At 50.4% G+C, this 12,743-nt stretch overlaps 4 protein-coding genes across 4 annotated transcripts; 2 read left to right on the top strand and 2 right to left on the bottom strand.

Annotated features, from left to right (window-relative positions):
• Positions 1–2: 2 nt before the first annotated feature.
• On the top strand, positions 3–1,188 carry CCOS01_01771 (TOXD; the record flags this gene model as incomplete). Its single annotated transcript, XM_060449964.1, has 3 exons — positions 3–280; positions 337–466; positions 535–1,188. 3 exons carry the CDS (start codon positions 3–5, stop codon positions 1,186–1,188), a joined length of 1,062 nt encoding a protein of 353 aa, XP_060318614.1.
• A 2,246-nt stretch (positions 1,189–3,434) lies between these two features.
• On the top strand, positions 3,435–4,805 carry CCOS01_01772 (uncharacterized protein; the record flags this gene model as incomplete). Its single annotated transcript, XM_060449965.1, has 6 exons — positions 3,435–3,468; positions 3,574–3,644; positions 3,747–3,958; positions 4,017–4,125; positions 4,184–4,478; positions 4,546–4,805. The coding sequence occupies 6 exons, from the start codon at positions 3,435–3,437 to the stop codon at positions 4,803–4,805; spliced, it is 981 nt and encodes a 326-aa protein (XP_060318615.1).
• A 345-nt stretch (positions 4,806–5,150) lies between these two features.
• Positions 5,151–6,420, bottom strand: CCOS01_01773 (oxidoreductase family protein; the record flags this gene model as incomplete). Its single annotated transcript, XM_060449966.1, has 2 exons — positions 5,151–6,277; positions 6,360–6,420. The coding sequence occupies 2 exons, from the start codon at positions 6,418–6,420 to the stop codon at positions 5,151–5,153; spliced, it is 1,188 nt and encodes a 395-aa protein (XP_060318616.1).
• Positions 6,421–6,984: 564 nt separating this feature from the next.
• CCOS01_01774 (carboxylesterase) lies at positions 6,985–8,767 on the bottom strand (the record flags this gene model as incomplete). The annotated part of the gene is made up of 2 exons (XM_060449967.1): positions 6,985–8,235; positions 8,300–8,767. 2 exons carry the CDS (start codon positions 8,765–8,767, stop codon positions 6,985–6,987), a joined length of 1,719 nt encoding a protein of 572 aa, XP_060318617.1.
• Positions 8,768–12,743: the final 3,976 nt, after the last annotated feature.

A 12,743-nucleotide genomic window follows, 5' to 3' on the forward strand; every position in this document is an offset into this window, starting at 1 on the left:
CAATGGCGCAAAACCAAGCAGTCAAGACTGTTTCCGCTGGAAATGCCCAGGTGGTCGACGTCCTCGTCCCAGGCCTGCCAGCAGCTGACTACCTTCTCGTCAAAACCTCTGCTGTGGCAATAAATCCTACAGACTGGAAACACGTGGAAGCCGCCGACCACGCTGGCTGTGTCGGTAGTTGGGTGGGCTGCGACTATTCCGGCGTCGTGGTCGAAGTTGGGCCTGGTGTCACCAAGGGCTTCAAGAAGGGCGATCGAATTTGCGGCCCAGTTAATGGCTCGTGCGTCTCTGTCTTTTTTTGAGAGAAGTTGAATACGATGTGCTGACAGGGGTAAGGAACGCGTTGAGAGAAGTTGATGGCAGCTTCGCAAGGTACATTGTTGTGAAGAGTGATCTGCAGATTCCCATCCCCGACAACCTTTCTGATGAACAGGCTGCTACCCTCGGCATTGCTATTACCACCGTCGTGCGTACAGCTCAAGAATGTTCCTCTTGTAAGATAACAGTGGCTAATGCGAGAAACGTATTCGCTAGGGTCAAGCTCTGTATCAGACGCTCAAGCTTCCACTGCCCACATCGCCCGCCGAAAAGTCTGCGCCTATTTTGATCAACGGTGGAAGCACCGCCATGGGCATCTTTGGCATCCAGTACGCTAAGCTTTCCGGCTTCAGCGTCATCACTACAGCCTCGCCACACAACTTTAACTTTGTCAAGTCGCTCGGCGCTGACATCGTCTTCGACTACCGGATCCCTACCGTGAGCAAGGATATCCGGGAGTATACTCAAAACGACTTAACACTCGCGTGGGATTGCCAGAGCACCGAAGAGTCTGGTATCCTCTGCGCCAAGGCGCTGTCGACCAAGGGCGGCTCGATCGCTAACTTGTTGCCCATCTCAGCCGAGAAGGTGCTGCAAGCCAACCCTCACGTCAAGATCGGGACGAGCTTGTACTACACCGTCTTCGGCGAGCCCTTTGGCTTCTTCCAGACGTATGAGGCCAATGCTCAGGACCTGGAGTTTGGCAAGATATTTTGGGAGCTGAGTCGTGGACTGCTGGCGAACGGCAAGGTGAAGCCACCCCCTGTGATATTGAACAAAGGCGGCAACGGGCTGCAGGGAGTCTTGGTCGGCTTGCAGGAGTCCAAGTCGGGCAAGGTCAGCGGCGGGAAATTGGTGTACACACTTTGAGAGACGTCGGGTCGATAATGTTGACAATGTACACGTACGAAGTGTAGACGTAGATACTTCAAGTATCTAGGGCGAACGTTATCCGAAGTGCACTTCTTACAGGCGCATGCATCTCTATATCTGGTCTGGTCAAGGACAAACTTCTAGTCTTTCGACGCCCTACTCGGTAAAAAAGAAGATATCTCCAATGCAATCATGGTTTACCTGACTATCTCTATATCGTGGCAATACGTGTCTTGCCTAGACCGTCAACGCCATTGAAGTTGGATTCAGCGAAAAAAAACTCACTTTCATAAGCAGATTGACAAGCCGACTCCTATGTGGGCAATCTCGTAGCCAAGTTCGCCGTCGACTAGGGCTTTCGCTTACCAAGGACCATGATGTTAATAATTCAAGCTTGTGTTGTGACTTCTACCCATACAGCAGTAGACGGATGTATTATCGTACCGAGGTCGTTACTTTCTGACCACCGGTGTTGACCAGAGTGTATCACCCGTGAGAGTGCTTAGGTTTTCCCTGTCCCCAATGGGTAATTCGAACCCCTCATGAGTCTGTTATGCCTTATCGGTACATCTCTATGGAGTCTGTGTGGACCTCAACATGATGTGCTGCAAACGACTTCCCCTGTAACTCAGAGCTTTACGGCGGAATATTGCCCGATTAAGGTGATCGGCATGATAGTGCTTCCCCCCCCCCCCTCCAAACGCCACGTGCATCATACTTTGCCTTTTTACAACGGGACATTTACATAGTACATGCACAAGCCGGAGAAAACATCGGAGTAGTGATTAGTAATGTCCTGAAGCAGGAAAATGTGATGGCTTGGACGTCCATTAATTATCCCATCAACTGCGAGATAACGTCGGTACATAGCTACGTACCTATCACGAAGAGAAATAACAAATCACGTATCATTCTACAGTAATCCGGATCGTTCCTATCTTACTCCCATCCGATATACTCAATTCTAAAATTCGGCTGTCAGAGAAAACTGGAGGCTGATGTACCGAAGTCATCTCGCAGTTGATGGGATAATACAGGTGCCATAGCGCACCTCTGAAGTAAGCAAGACTGAGATTGGATGAATTCGGTTCGAGTAGATAGCTGCCAGGGAGGTGATAATGGAGATGCCAAGGCCAGTGGTGAGTTTCTGAAGCTAACACGGACTTATGACTACAGATTAGATGACTGAACACGTAGCTAAGGAAGGAAGGAGGTCCACGCAAGGTGGTGAGGTATTGCTAAGGCTTGTCATCCCACTCTCCGACGCGAATCGTGCAACCTTTGTCGCTTTCATCGCGGTTTACATGCGATTGACTCGGAGATTGATAGCAACCATCAAAACATCAGCCTTGCCGCTCAGTGGCAAAGTCATAACTCCTAGAGTGCGGTATAGTTTAGGTAAATCTTTTTGGTTGTAGGTAAGACCATTATGCTTGAAGCTTTAGGCTTGTGCGACCATGAATTCAAAGAATGATTCTGGGGCGAGTATTCCCGAGAAAGTGGTTGTCGTTTTGAAAAGAACATACCTTGGTCACCGATGCCGAAATAGCATGCAAAATTGAATACAGGATATTCTGAATTGACGGTCGGAGGAAAAGCATAGTACCTAATGGGACAAGGTGTTGTTAAAAGCCACGCGAACGCATCACAGCATGAATTACGTGGAAGTTGTCCCTCACTATGCATGCTTTGAAGTTCAAGTATACATCAGCGGTGAATGAATTCTGTGCGATCCGGCGGTGCGGGAAGATTGGTGGCCATATGGCCGGCGCCGTGGAAATAGGCCGGCTAAGGGAGCCGATGCTGACGGCGGAGTTTGAACGGCTGCGGAATTGCGGAACCCCGCCAGCCTGTAGCGTGGAGTGTGGCATATCCTTCAGCGATGGGTCATTCACCAATTTCATTCCACTAGCGGAGGTTTTGGAAAAAGTCCTAAAATGAATGAAGTGGCTTGCTGTGCCGTTTAAAGTGAATCCCGCGTATCCCGCTTTGTCGATGTATGGCACCATGACGATCGGAAATGATGTCAATGAGCAAAGGATAGCGGATTATGAAGCGGAGATGTTCCTTCACTGCCTCACAAAGCTGACGGACTTTGGTGTCTGCACTTTTGTCAAGTATAAGAGGCTCCTTGAGCTCTAGAGATTCAAGTTTGAACTTAGAGGCCATCTACAACACAACAAAACCGTCCGCTGTCCGTTCACACATAAGCTTCCTTCTATTCAAATTATAATCTCATCAATATGGTCAGAGTCGCTATTGCTGGTGCTTCCGGGAGTGAGTTAAGACTTCATCTCAGGCAGTGAAGCTTCCCAAATTGCTTGCTAGAGACAGAATCCACTCCTCTGAGAGTGAATGCCACGGCTAACAAGTGACGTTCAGAGCTCGCCCTTGAGGTCATTGACAAGTTGGCCGCCGCCGGAAAACATGAGATCCTTGGATTGGTCCGCAAGGTAAGCTATAGGCCCCCCCTAAAGGAAGTTTCAAGCAATCAATGCTTCAGTCTACTTGGGTGCACGCAAGTTGCCAGTCCTTTTGTTCTAAATCTAGTCCAGGACCCTTCATCTCTACCCCAATTTCAGGGAGTGAGGTACATCCAGACTTCTTATCAAGACGAGAAGGAGCTAGTAGAGATTCTCGACGGTGTTGAGACTGTTCTCTCTTTTATCGTGGCTCACACCGACCCGAATGCGGAGACAGCCAAGCGTCTTATCGATGCATCGATCAAGGCTGAAGTGAAGCGCTTTGCTCCCAGTGAGTGGGCAACGTAAGTATCGCTACTCCTCGTTCGCTCAATTCGTCCTCAATACTTCTGTCGCTAACAGAGCGGGCCTAAGGAACAACAACCTGTCTGACGTGATTGAATACACGTCTTGGTATGCCAACAAGTTGGAAGTCAAGAAATACTTGGAAGACATCAACAAGAGCAAAAAGGTTGGTTAAGTTTGAGGGTTCGAAATGTTGAGTGCTTCATATTCTGATCAAATCCTAGGTGATTGAGTACAGTTTGTTCCAGCCAGGAGCTTTCATGAACTACTTGGGGTATCCTCATCAGACCACCAAGTACTACCAGATCGATTATGCTACCTTCATAGATTTCGAGAAGGCTACTGCTTTCATTCTCGAGGGGTCTGAGAATGCCGAAATGTCAATCACTACCATCGAAGATATTGCGGAGGTAGCCGCACGAGCCGTCGATTACGAAGGCGATTGGCCTGTTGTGGGCGGTATCACCGGCGATAGAGTCACCATTGGAGACCTCATTAAGCTGGGAGAAAAGTATAGAGGTCCGTCCACAACCCGTTTTCATTGTAGCTCTCTCTATTAGCTACGTATGAATAACACGTCATTTAGGAAAACCCTTCCAGGTCGACAGATTGAAGCTTGAGGACCTCAAGGCAGGCATTGTCAAGACAGACTTCGCCCCTGAAATCGACGTTCCTGGTGTTCCAGCGGAGCAGAAGGAGTACTTCAGCAACGTAGTCGTTATCGGAGCGACAATTTCGACTGCTCGAGGCACATGGGCAACAACTGATGAGTGGAATAAGTTGCTTCCTGAATTCAGACCAACCACCATTGAGGAGTACCTGCAGAAGACCTGGGGCTCTCAGTGAAGCTCTGTCGCTACGAGGCCTTGTAACTCCGACAATTTGGCTAGAACTTGGGGGTTGTTCAATCTGGGCTGGGCCAAAGCCAGATATCCCGCCTGTCAATACCACGGCCATGAAACTAGTATTGGCTTAATAAGCTAGCTCAGGCCTCGTAATGAAATCTCCAGTTGATTTGAAGGACCGCTTTACCCTCTAAGCCTCCAAAACTACAGAGGCCGAATGACAAGTTCGTTTAATCTTCTGACACTCACGCATACCGTTGGGGAAGTAGAATTCAAGATCGCTTCTGATCACCTTTTCATACTTGGGTAAACCTAAGTAAAAGTGACTATAATTATTTACTTTCAATCATCCACCGGTATTGAGCGGACTAAGAGGGTCATACTCGTCTGTAGCGATCAGCTCAGGATAGAATATTCCGGCGTCTTTCAATACCTTGTCCATAGTTTCCATGACGAGTATGCTCTCAGACCACGGCATAGTATCGCTTTCCAATTTGCCGTCCCTTATGCAACGTGCAGCTTCGTCTGCTTCCCAAAATGTGCCATTTCCCCAACTCCTTTCGCTATCTTGCGGATGAGGGTATTCAAAAACCTCCTCAACAGCTCCCGTCTCCGACATGGTAATTATCTTGAAAGATTGAGGCTTGTACGCCGGATTTTCGACTTGTATTTCGCCACGTGAGCCTTGGATTCGGATCGCTTGGGTGCCGGAAATGCCAGGATCTGTTGCAACCCGAAGCGATGATGTGGCTATACCCACTGTTCCGTGCTTTGGGAAGTTGAGGATGATCGTGGCCGACTCATCGACTCCCGTAGAATATTTCTGAACAGCGGACAGGATCTGTGGCTCCTCTTTTTCATTCTCAGGTTGGAGATGGTAGAGAATTTGGAAAACCCAGGTTAGTGGATAGATTCCAAGTCCGAGTAGGACACCTCCGGCCAAGTCAGGGTTGACCATGCGATGGGAATCTTCGTAATTGAGTCTTTTGCTTCCGAAATCTCTGCTGCTGTTCGCTCGAGACAAGTCTGCAGTAACACGATGAATCTGGCCGATAGCTCCGCTGCTGACGAGCTGGCGTATTTTGACGCTGAGCGGGAAGAACCTGGTCCAGACACCTTCCAAGAAGAAGAGCTTCTTCTCTCTTGCAACTTCGTAAAGTCGCCGCGCTTGCGCAGCAGTGACAGTGAGAGCCTTTTCACAAAGAATGCTCTTTCCTGCTTGGAGCGCTAGCATCGCGTTTTGGAAATGGTGGCTATGCGGGGTGGCGATGTAAACAATGTCAACATTCTGGTCTTTAACAAGTGCTGCATATGATCCATATGTGGAGACCTCAGTAGGTGAGTGGTGATCGATGCGAGCGAGGAATTCGGTCGCCTTTTGAGGGTCTTTCGAAGATGAGACTGCGGTGATGGCATGCTTAATGTCAGTCACTCCGCGAGTAGCTGGGTTGGTCAGGAGGTCTTTGCAGAAGTCTGCAATGTGTCAGCAACACCGCTTAATGTGAGAGGATTGGACTCGTTCGTCTCATCAAGGGGATAATTAGAGTTGACATACACTCGGACATGGCTCCAGTGGCCATTATCCCCCATCTCAACAGAAATGGTTCTTGTGCCATCTTAAGTTCTTGAGGTGCAGACCAGGCCCAATGGGTGGTCAACTGATATGGAGCTCATGCAACACTGAAGTTCTCATTCGTCCAAACAACAAGGCCGTGAAGGGAGAGGCTTATTTTAAGAGTATCTCAAGGCGATCGATATTCAGGCAACGAGAAAATTGTGCACACTGTTCGGGCGTTCGGGCTAAAGATGGCCGATGCAGTCCCAATGACTTCACGGGACCTCGGTACGATCTCTAGTTGGGAGACGACAGTCCTGGCTGTACAGCGATAGAAACGACGGCGCGGACTTGGCGACAGGATCAAAGAAAAACAACACACATTGATATGTCCAGCCAAGTAATGTTATTTCCAGGGCGTCGGAGAAATCTTCAATTTTCAGCAGGATTGGTGTAGAGCATCATTTGCGAAAACCAAGTGATCTCTTCACGCTCAGTCAAGAATTAAATTTTATCCCATTATGTAGTAGCCAGATTTTCCCAGTTATTTCGTCAATCATCATCAATCATTGCACCGTTTTGCTCAACTCCTTCAACTCGCAGCTGCCATCCCGATCTTGCTGCACTAGAAGTACAAGCTTCCAGCGTTGTTCAGGATCCAGTCGGAACTCGTCTTTCTGAAGTCGTCCTTCAGAGTGCTAGCCTTGTCCGCAAAGAACTGCATCAAATTCTGGCCCTGGGACCACTGGGGCCAGGCTGGGTAGGCTCCATTGAGGCCCACGTTAGGGTCTGAGGCGTAGACAAAGTTGGTGTAATAGGTACGGATGCTTCGCGCGGCGTAGTTGTCCTTGATACCGTAGAAGACCTGGAGCAAGTCGGATCCGTGGAAAGTACCCAGGATCGGAGTACCGTAGTCGTACGACGAGAGGTATGACCACGAAGGTACAGTGGGCTGTACGGAGCTAGCAAGGGTGAGGAAGACGCGGCGAGTTAGGGTGAAAACCAAGTCGCCAAGGACGGCTGAACGGCGCTTGAAGCCGGGGAAGATCTCGTTAAGAAGCCCGGTGCGGTGAGGGCTGCCGTTGATGACAGCTGTCACGCCATCATCGTAGGTGTCAACGTAAGCAGTGATCTGGGCCGTGGTGGCAGTCGCGAAGTAGTAGTTCTTGAGGTACGTGACGAGCTTATCAGTGGTAGTCAGGTTGGGTTGGAAGATGCCGAAAAGGGTGCCTTCATCTTCTTGATCTCCGATGATCATGGGCACGGCTGCGTACTGGCCGTTCTTAGCCAGCACATCAGGGCTCGCAGTAAGAGTCTTGCCGTCCGGACGGGGCAGGTAAGACAAAGCGAGAGAGTTGTATGAGAGGATTCCAGGGACAGATGTGACGGCGTTCAGGAACGTAGTGTAGTCAACCCCGCGCAGACAGGCCAGCGTGTCGGCCTTGCCGGCGCAGCCTGCCTCTGAGACGACCTTGTCGTACACGGCCTGGCCCTTCGGGCAATCGACAGGGTCGGTAGGGACGATGCTGCCAGAGTTCATGATGGCACCGCGGAAGAGCGCTTTGCCGTTGTACTTGTTATTCCCGTTGTACATAGCCATTTGATCGAAGACGGAGATTGCGCCGGCAGACTCGCCCCAGATGGTGACCTTGTCCGGATCGCCACCAAAAGCCGCAATGTTGTCTGCAACCCACTCGAGGCCCATTCTCTGATCGAGGAGACCAAGGTTTGCGGACCCGTCGGCGAGGATCTCCTTGCCGGGCATGAAGCCGAAGCCGGCGACGCGGTAGTTCACGGCGACGAAAATGAAGGGCTTGCTAATATCGACACCGTGCTGGACAAGGCCGGTTCCATCGTACATGGAGGACCATCCGAGCTGTACAAATCCTTGTCAGTACTTTGGATGAATTGGTCAAAAGTTCAGATGGCGCTGGGCATACCTCAAATCCACCTCCAAAGATCCAGTAGAGCACGGGCAGCTTCGCATCTGCCGTGGTGCCCTGAGGTCGAGCCACCGTGATGGTTAGGCAGTCCTCGGTCTGGCCAGTCGCCTTTTGGACGAAAGGAAGGTTCGCAATGTCTCCCAACAGGTTGAAGAGGATGTTGTCACTGTCGGAAGAGGAAACCATCTGCGGGCAGGCAGCCGCCGGGCCGGTAGCGTCAAATGTTCCAATGTTATCTGTGAGGCGCACGGGAGGCTTCAATCGCAATTGTCCGGTAGGCGGCTTGGCGTAGGGAATGCCGCCAAAAGATTCAACATTGTTCATGACGTTTCCGACGACAGTTGCTGTCTTGAGAACGACCGTCGCGTTGGCCACCGCCCTATTTTCCAAGGTCTGGACATGGTCCGAAACCGCCAAGGCGGCTCCTAGGAGGGAGAGAGACGAGACGAAGGTGGGAAGCTGCATGGTGTGGAAAGAGACGAACGTTTGCTGATTTGATCCACTGAACAAACTGGGAATAACCAAAGGGAGGACGGGGCTAGCTGCGAGCCACAGGATAGACCCAAACGATTGAGCTTGGCTGAAGACGATCCGAATGAGCTGCCTCGAACGACTCGAAGGAGAATGCCATCGTGGAGAGGGCTTCCCGTGGCCTATTTAAGTCAATTCTCCACGAAGATCCGGGAACGACATTCCAGGGCAAATTTCGATCTAGTGTGGATTGACCGGTGAACTTCGAAGCCGCACCCACCATCGGATTGCGCACCCCTGGCATTTTCTTTTAGTCTAAGTGTGGTCCATGCCATCCAGCTAATTGCGAATGGGGGCACTTGCGAGCTTAGCAGGAGCTTGGGCAAGGGAGGAGGAGTAGCTCAGTCCCCGCCGACTGAGTCGTGGGCCTCACTAGTCGAGCGGGTATCGTACTCGTGCTCGACTCCTCAAGCTAACCCAGCATAAAAAATATTGGATGTGAACAAACCGGGAATGCAACGTTCCCCATGGGGTAGCGGGGCTTATTGCCGGGATGTAGAGACGTATTCGGGTCGCTTCTGCGCGGGAAGAGACGGCCGAATGACCACGGCAGTTCGAGATACTCATTGATCGGGGATGTCAGTGATCCCGCTGCGGCACAGCAAACGAAACGAAACAGCCTTATTGACGTAGGACAAGACCCGAGATTCACATGGGAATATGCACAGTCACAATCAAGCCCCGCGCTCCCGCCTCGGTATGTCGGGCGGCACAAAGTGGTGGGATTCTTAAGCTTAGTCGCAAACGTCGAAGACATGTAAGCGCAGGGGAGCAAGGGGGGCAGAGGGACTGAATGGAGGCGGTCTGGTCGAACGGAACGGCGTGAGAATCTTGCTCTCGAAAGCGCATGTGATTGTGAGACACAATGTCGACGGACACCAGGAACCAGGAACTCTGTCCCAATCAGGCATCGATGTTCCTCTGATCTTGGACTTGTGGGTGTGAAGCTGTCGTGTGTCTGGCCGCGATGGTGGCTGCCCGTCGAGAGCATAAGCGCCCTGGACAGCTGGCGTTTGATGCACGACAAACGGCGCGGGCGGCAGAGCCAAGCTGTACGCTCCCAATAGTGCGTGAGTTTTCGTATTAATCGGGGAATGCGGGGTGAAAGTTCAAGATTTGGTGCGCATCCATCTCTGTTGGACAGTTGGAGTAGCATCAAAAGAACCCATCCCGAACGAGGTCGGCTGATGTAGATCGCCAACCTGGATCCTTGCACCGGCACTGGAGCCAGCCATCCACGAGGTTCGAGTCTTTCGGATTTGGTATCCTACCACGGTAATGGGCCCGAGACGCGTGGGGCTCCGGATCGAGAGATGTGCGAAAGAATCGAAGTTTGTCTCTTCGAGTTGAGAAGCAGCCGTGGAATCCGCGCATACAATCTATGAAGCGGGCAAGTAACACATACAAAAACCGTTGAGGGGGCGGATAGGTCGGGATATTCCACCAGTATCTTAGCTCGAAAACAGAATCCACTCGAACGATATTCGCAATGGGGGGATCATACATGATTACACTAGCATCTCGGCGGGGTGCTTTAGTGCGAGTCTGATCACACACACACGCACACACGCACACATCTGGATGCACACATATCTTTCATTCTCGAAGATGTTCACTGGTCAACTGAAGTTTTGGAAGTTCCCGAAAGCGAGGAACGAGAGAAACGAGCTGACGATCTGAGAGGCACAGTGTCCATAGTCCCGAAAGGGCAATATTTGCTCCTCGGCCGGCCGCGGACACGAGGCGGCCAAAGAGCGCTAGGCACGTCAAAATCAGCTCGCGGAGCCTTCTCCGTCCGAATTGAGAACTTAGCGCGTGACGGGACGTTGAAAACGTCCGAAAGCCTCGGCCGAACTACTAGTAATCAGCAAATGGTCTTACATACAGATGCGGCTCGTATGCTTTGACATCTTAAGCATGTGTCTGCCATGCCCAGGAGCAATGGTGTGGCACGTGTTGTCGTTGAGGGGGCGGAAAGAAGAAATGTGTTGTGCATGATCTTCCACATTCTGCGTGCAAGCTTGTTCAGCGGGAATATCATCGCAAGAAAACCACCCCGATTTGGGGTCTTTCACCGCCATAGAGTAAGGTGAAGTAGTTAATATATTGTTGCGGGGATAATGAGATTGCCGGCTTCTCAACACATGTGGAGCCGGGATTTGGGCAATTTCAAGTTATTCCCTGCCCGACAGATGGAAGTATTTGATCCCATTTCTAGCAGGAGCGATGGGGTCACCTCTAATTGCTTAGAATTTCCTTTGAACTCCTTGAAAACTTCGCTTGGGCATGAAATCTCTCGCGCCGAGACAGTTAGTATCCGCAATTGTTGAGCACTTACGTATTTGATAGATACTTTCTACGGAAAAAGTCCTACAGCCTGTGAACTAATTTAAGATGTCCGAACCCTTATCAGACGGCCGAGCCGCAAACGAAGAGTCAGAGAAACTCGCAAATGTTGCCAAAGAAGCTTAGTGCCGCAGATGTCAACTTTTCAATAGACAGGAACAATAACAAAGGCATTCTCCTGACAACTGCTAGCCATACGTGCATTGACACTGAAGATCAAAGTGATCCGCCAGGTGCGGACACGTTTTGCGCCGTGACCCTAGCTCCCGCGGCTATGAATACACTAGACACTTTAAACTTCAGGACTGTGTTCAGTCTAAGATGCTCAAGCGTGCGAGCAACGGTTCATCCGTCGTCCAACCCGTCGATTTGAAATGTTGGCTCGCTCCGCTTGCAGCTTGGAGCTATCTGAAAAACCCCAATTTTCTCTATCCGCCAAAGTGTGCGCCAAGGCTAAATATCCCCATTAAACCCCTTGCGGGAAAATTTGCGACTGCAGCGTGATGGATCGTTTGCATCTCTCCAAAAAGGTTCGAATGACTCAGGTCAAAGATCGTCGCGAAAGAGCTGGGGAGTGGAGAACCTGGGACTTCCCTTACTTCCCTCTGGGCTAGGTACTCCGAGGACCCGTGCGTTGAAAAAGCCTGCACGCTTGGCCCCATTTTGTGCTGTGTAGTCCGTAGGTACCTGACAAAACTGCAACGTGGGCTGTAAGTGACTCGAAGGATATAAGGGATGTGGTTCTAGTCGAATTGACTTCGTACAACTGTCGACCGTAGAGAACTTACGACGCAAGTCAAGATAGGGTAGGTACGGTACGATGGGTAAGGGGGAAGCTGCATCTGTACACCAGGCATGGCCTCTCAATCAGGTCTCCTAGCTTAGAGCTAAGTGTCGATTTCGAGAGGAACTCCTCCATGCAAAATCACATACCATTAGAAAGATGCTCAAAACGGTCCACCTAGCTGAAGAAAGATCAAAGGCAATACTTGAGGGCGTTCATGTTTGTTATTATGCCCTAGAAATATTATAGCCAGTCCAGATACTAGCAGAATGAACCATGACAAGATATTAGCCCAAGCATTTCCCCATGCTGTTGCCATCGTACCACAAGGGGTAATAGAGCATCCAGAACAGTAAGCATGTGTTCGATCGAATGGTTTATGGCGGGCAAGTGACTGATGTGACGTGTTGCGTGAAGTCGAAGGAGGATTTAAGAAGTTGAGATCGGGCATCAGATCTCAGCCAAGTGATTTGGGTGGTAAGAAACATCCATCTGGCTGAAGGCTCAAATTGAACTTTCTTTCCTATAAGACCAACTATCGCTCTTATTATGGCGTTGCTATCCTGTGGAAGTTACACGCCTCGGCCGGTGTGAGAAAGACAGTCGGATCAAGGTCCATGCTCTCACGAGTCACGCTTGGAATGCAGGGAAAGTATCATTAATTTTGAGTTGTCTCGGGTTGTTCTCTTATAACTTGAAGGTGCATATAGTTACGGACGTAGGTATTTATGCTTACTTCAGTAGTTGGCATTCCTATAAACGACAAGGTAAGTATTTATC

Source organism: Colletotrichum costaricense, assembly GCF_030867565.1.
Source record: "Colletotrichum costaricense strain IMI 309622 chromosome Unknown Scaffold_2.1, whole genome shotgun sequence".
NCBI lineage: Eukaryota > Fungi > Ascomycota > Sordariomycetes > Glomerellales > Glomerellaceae > Colletotrichum > Colletotrichum costaricense.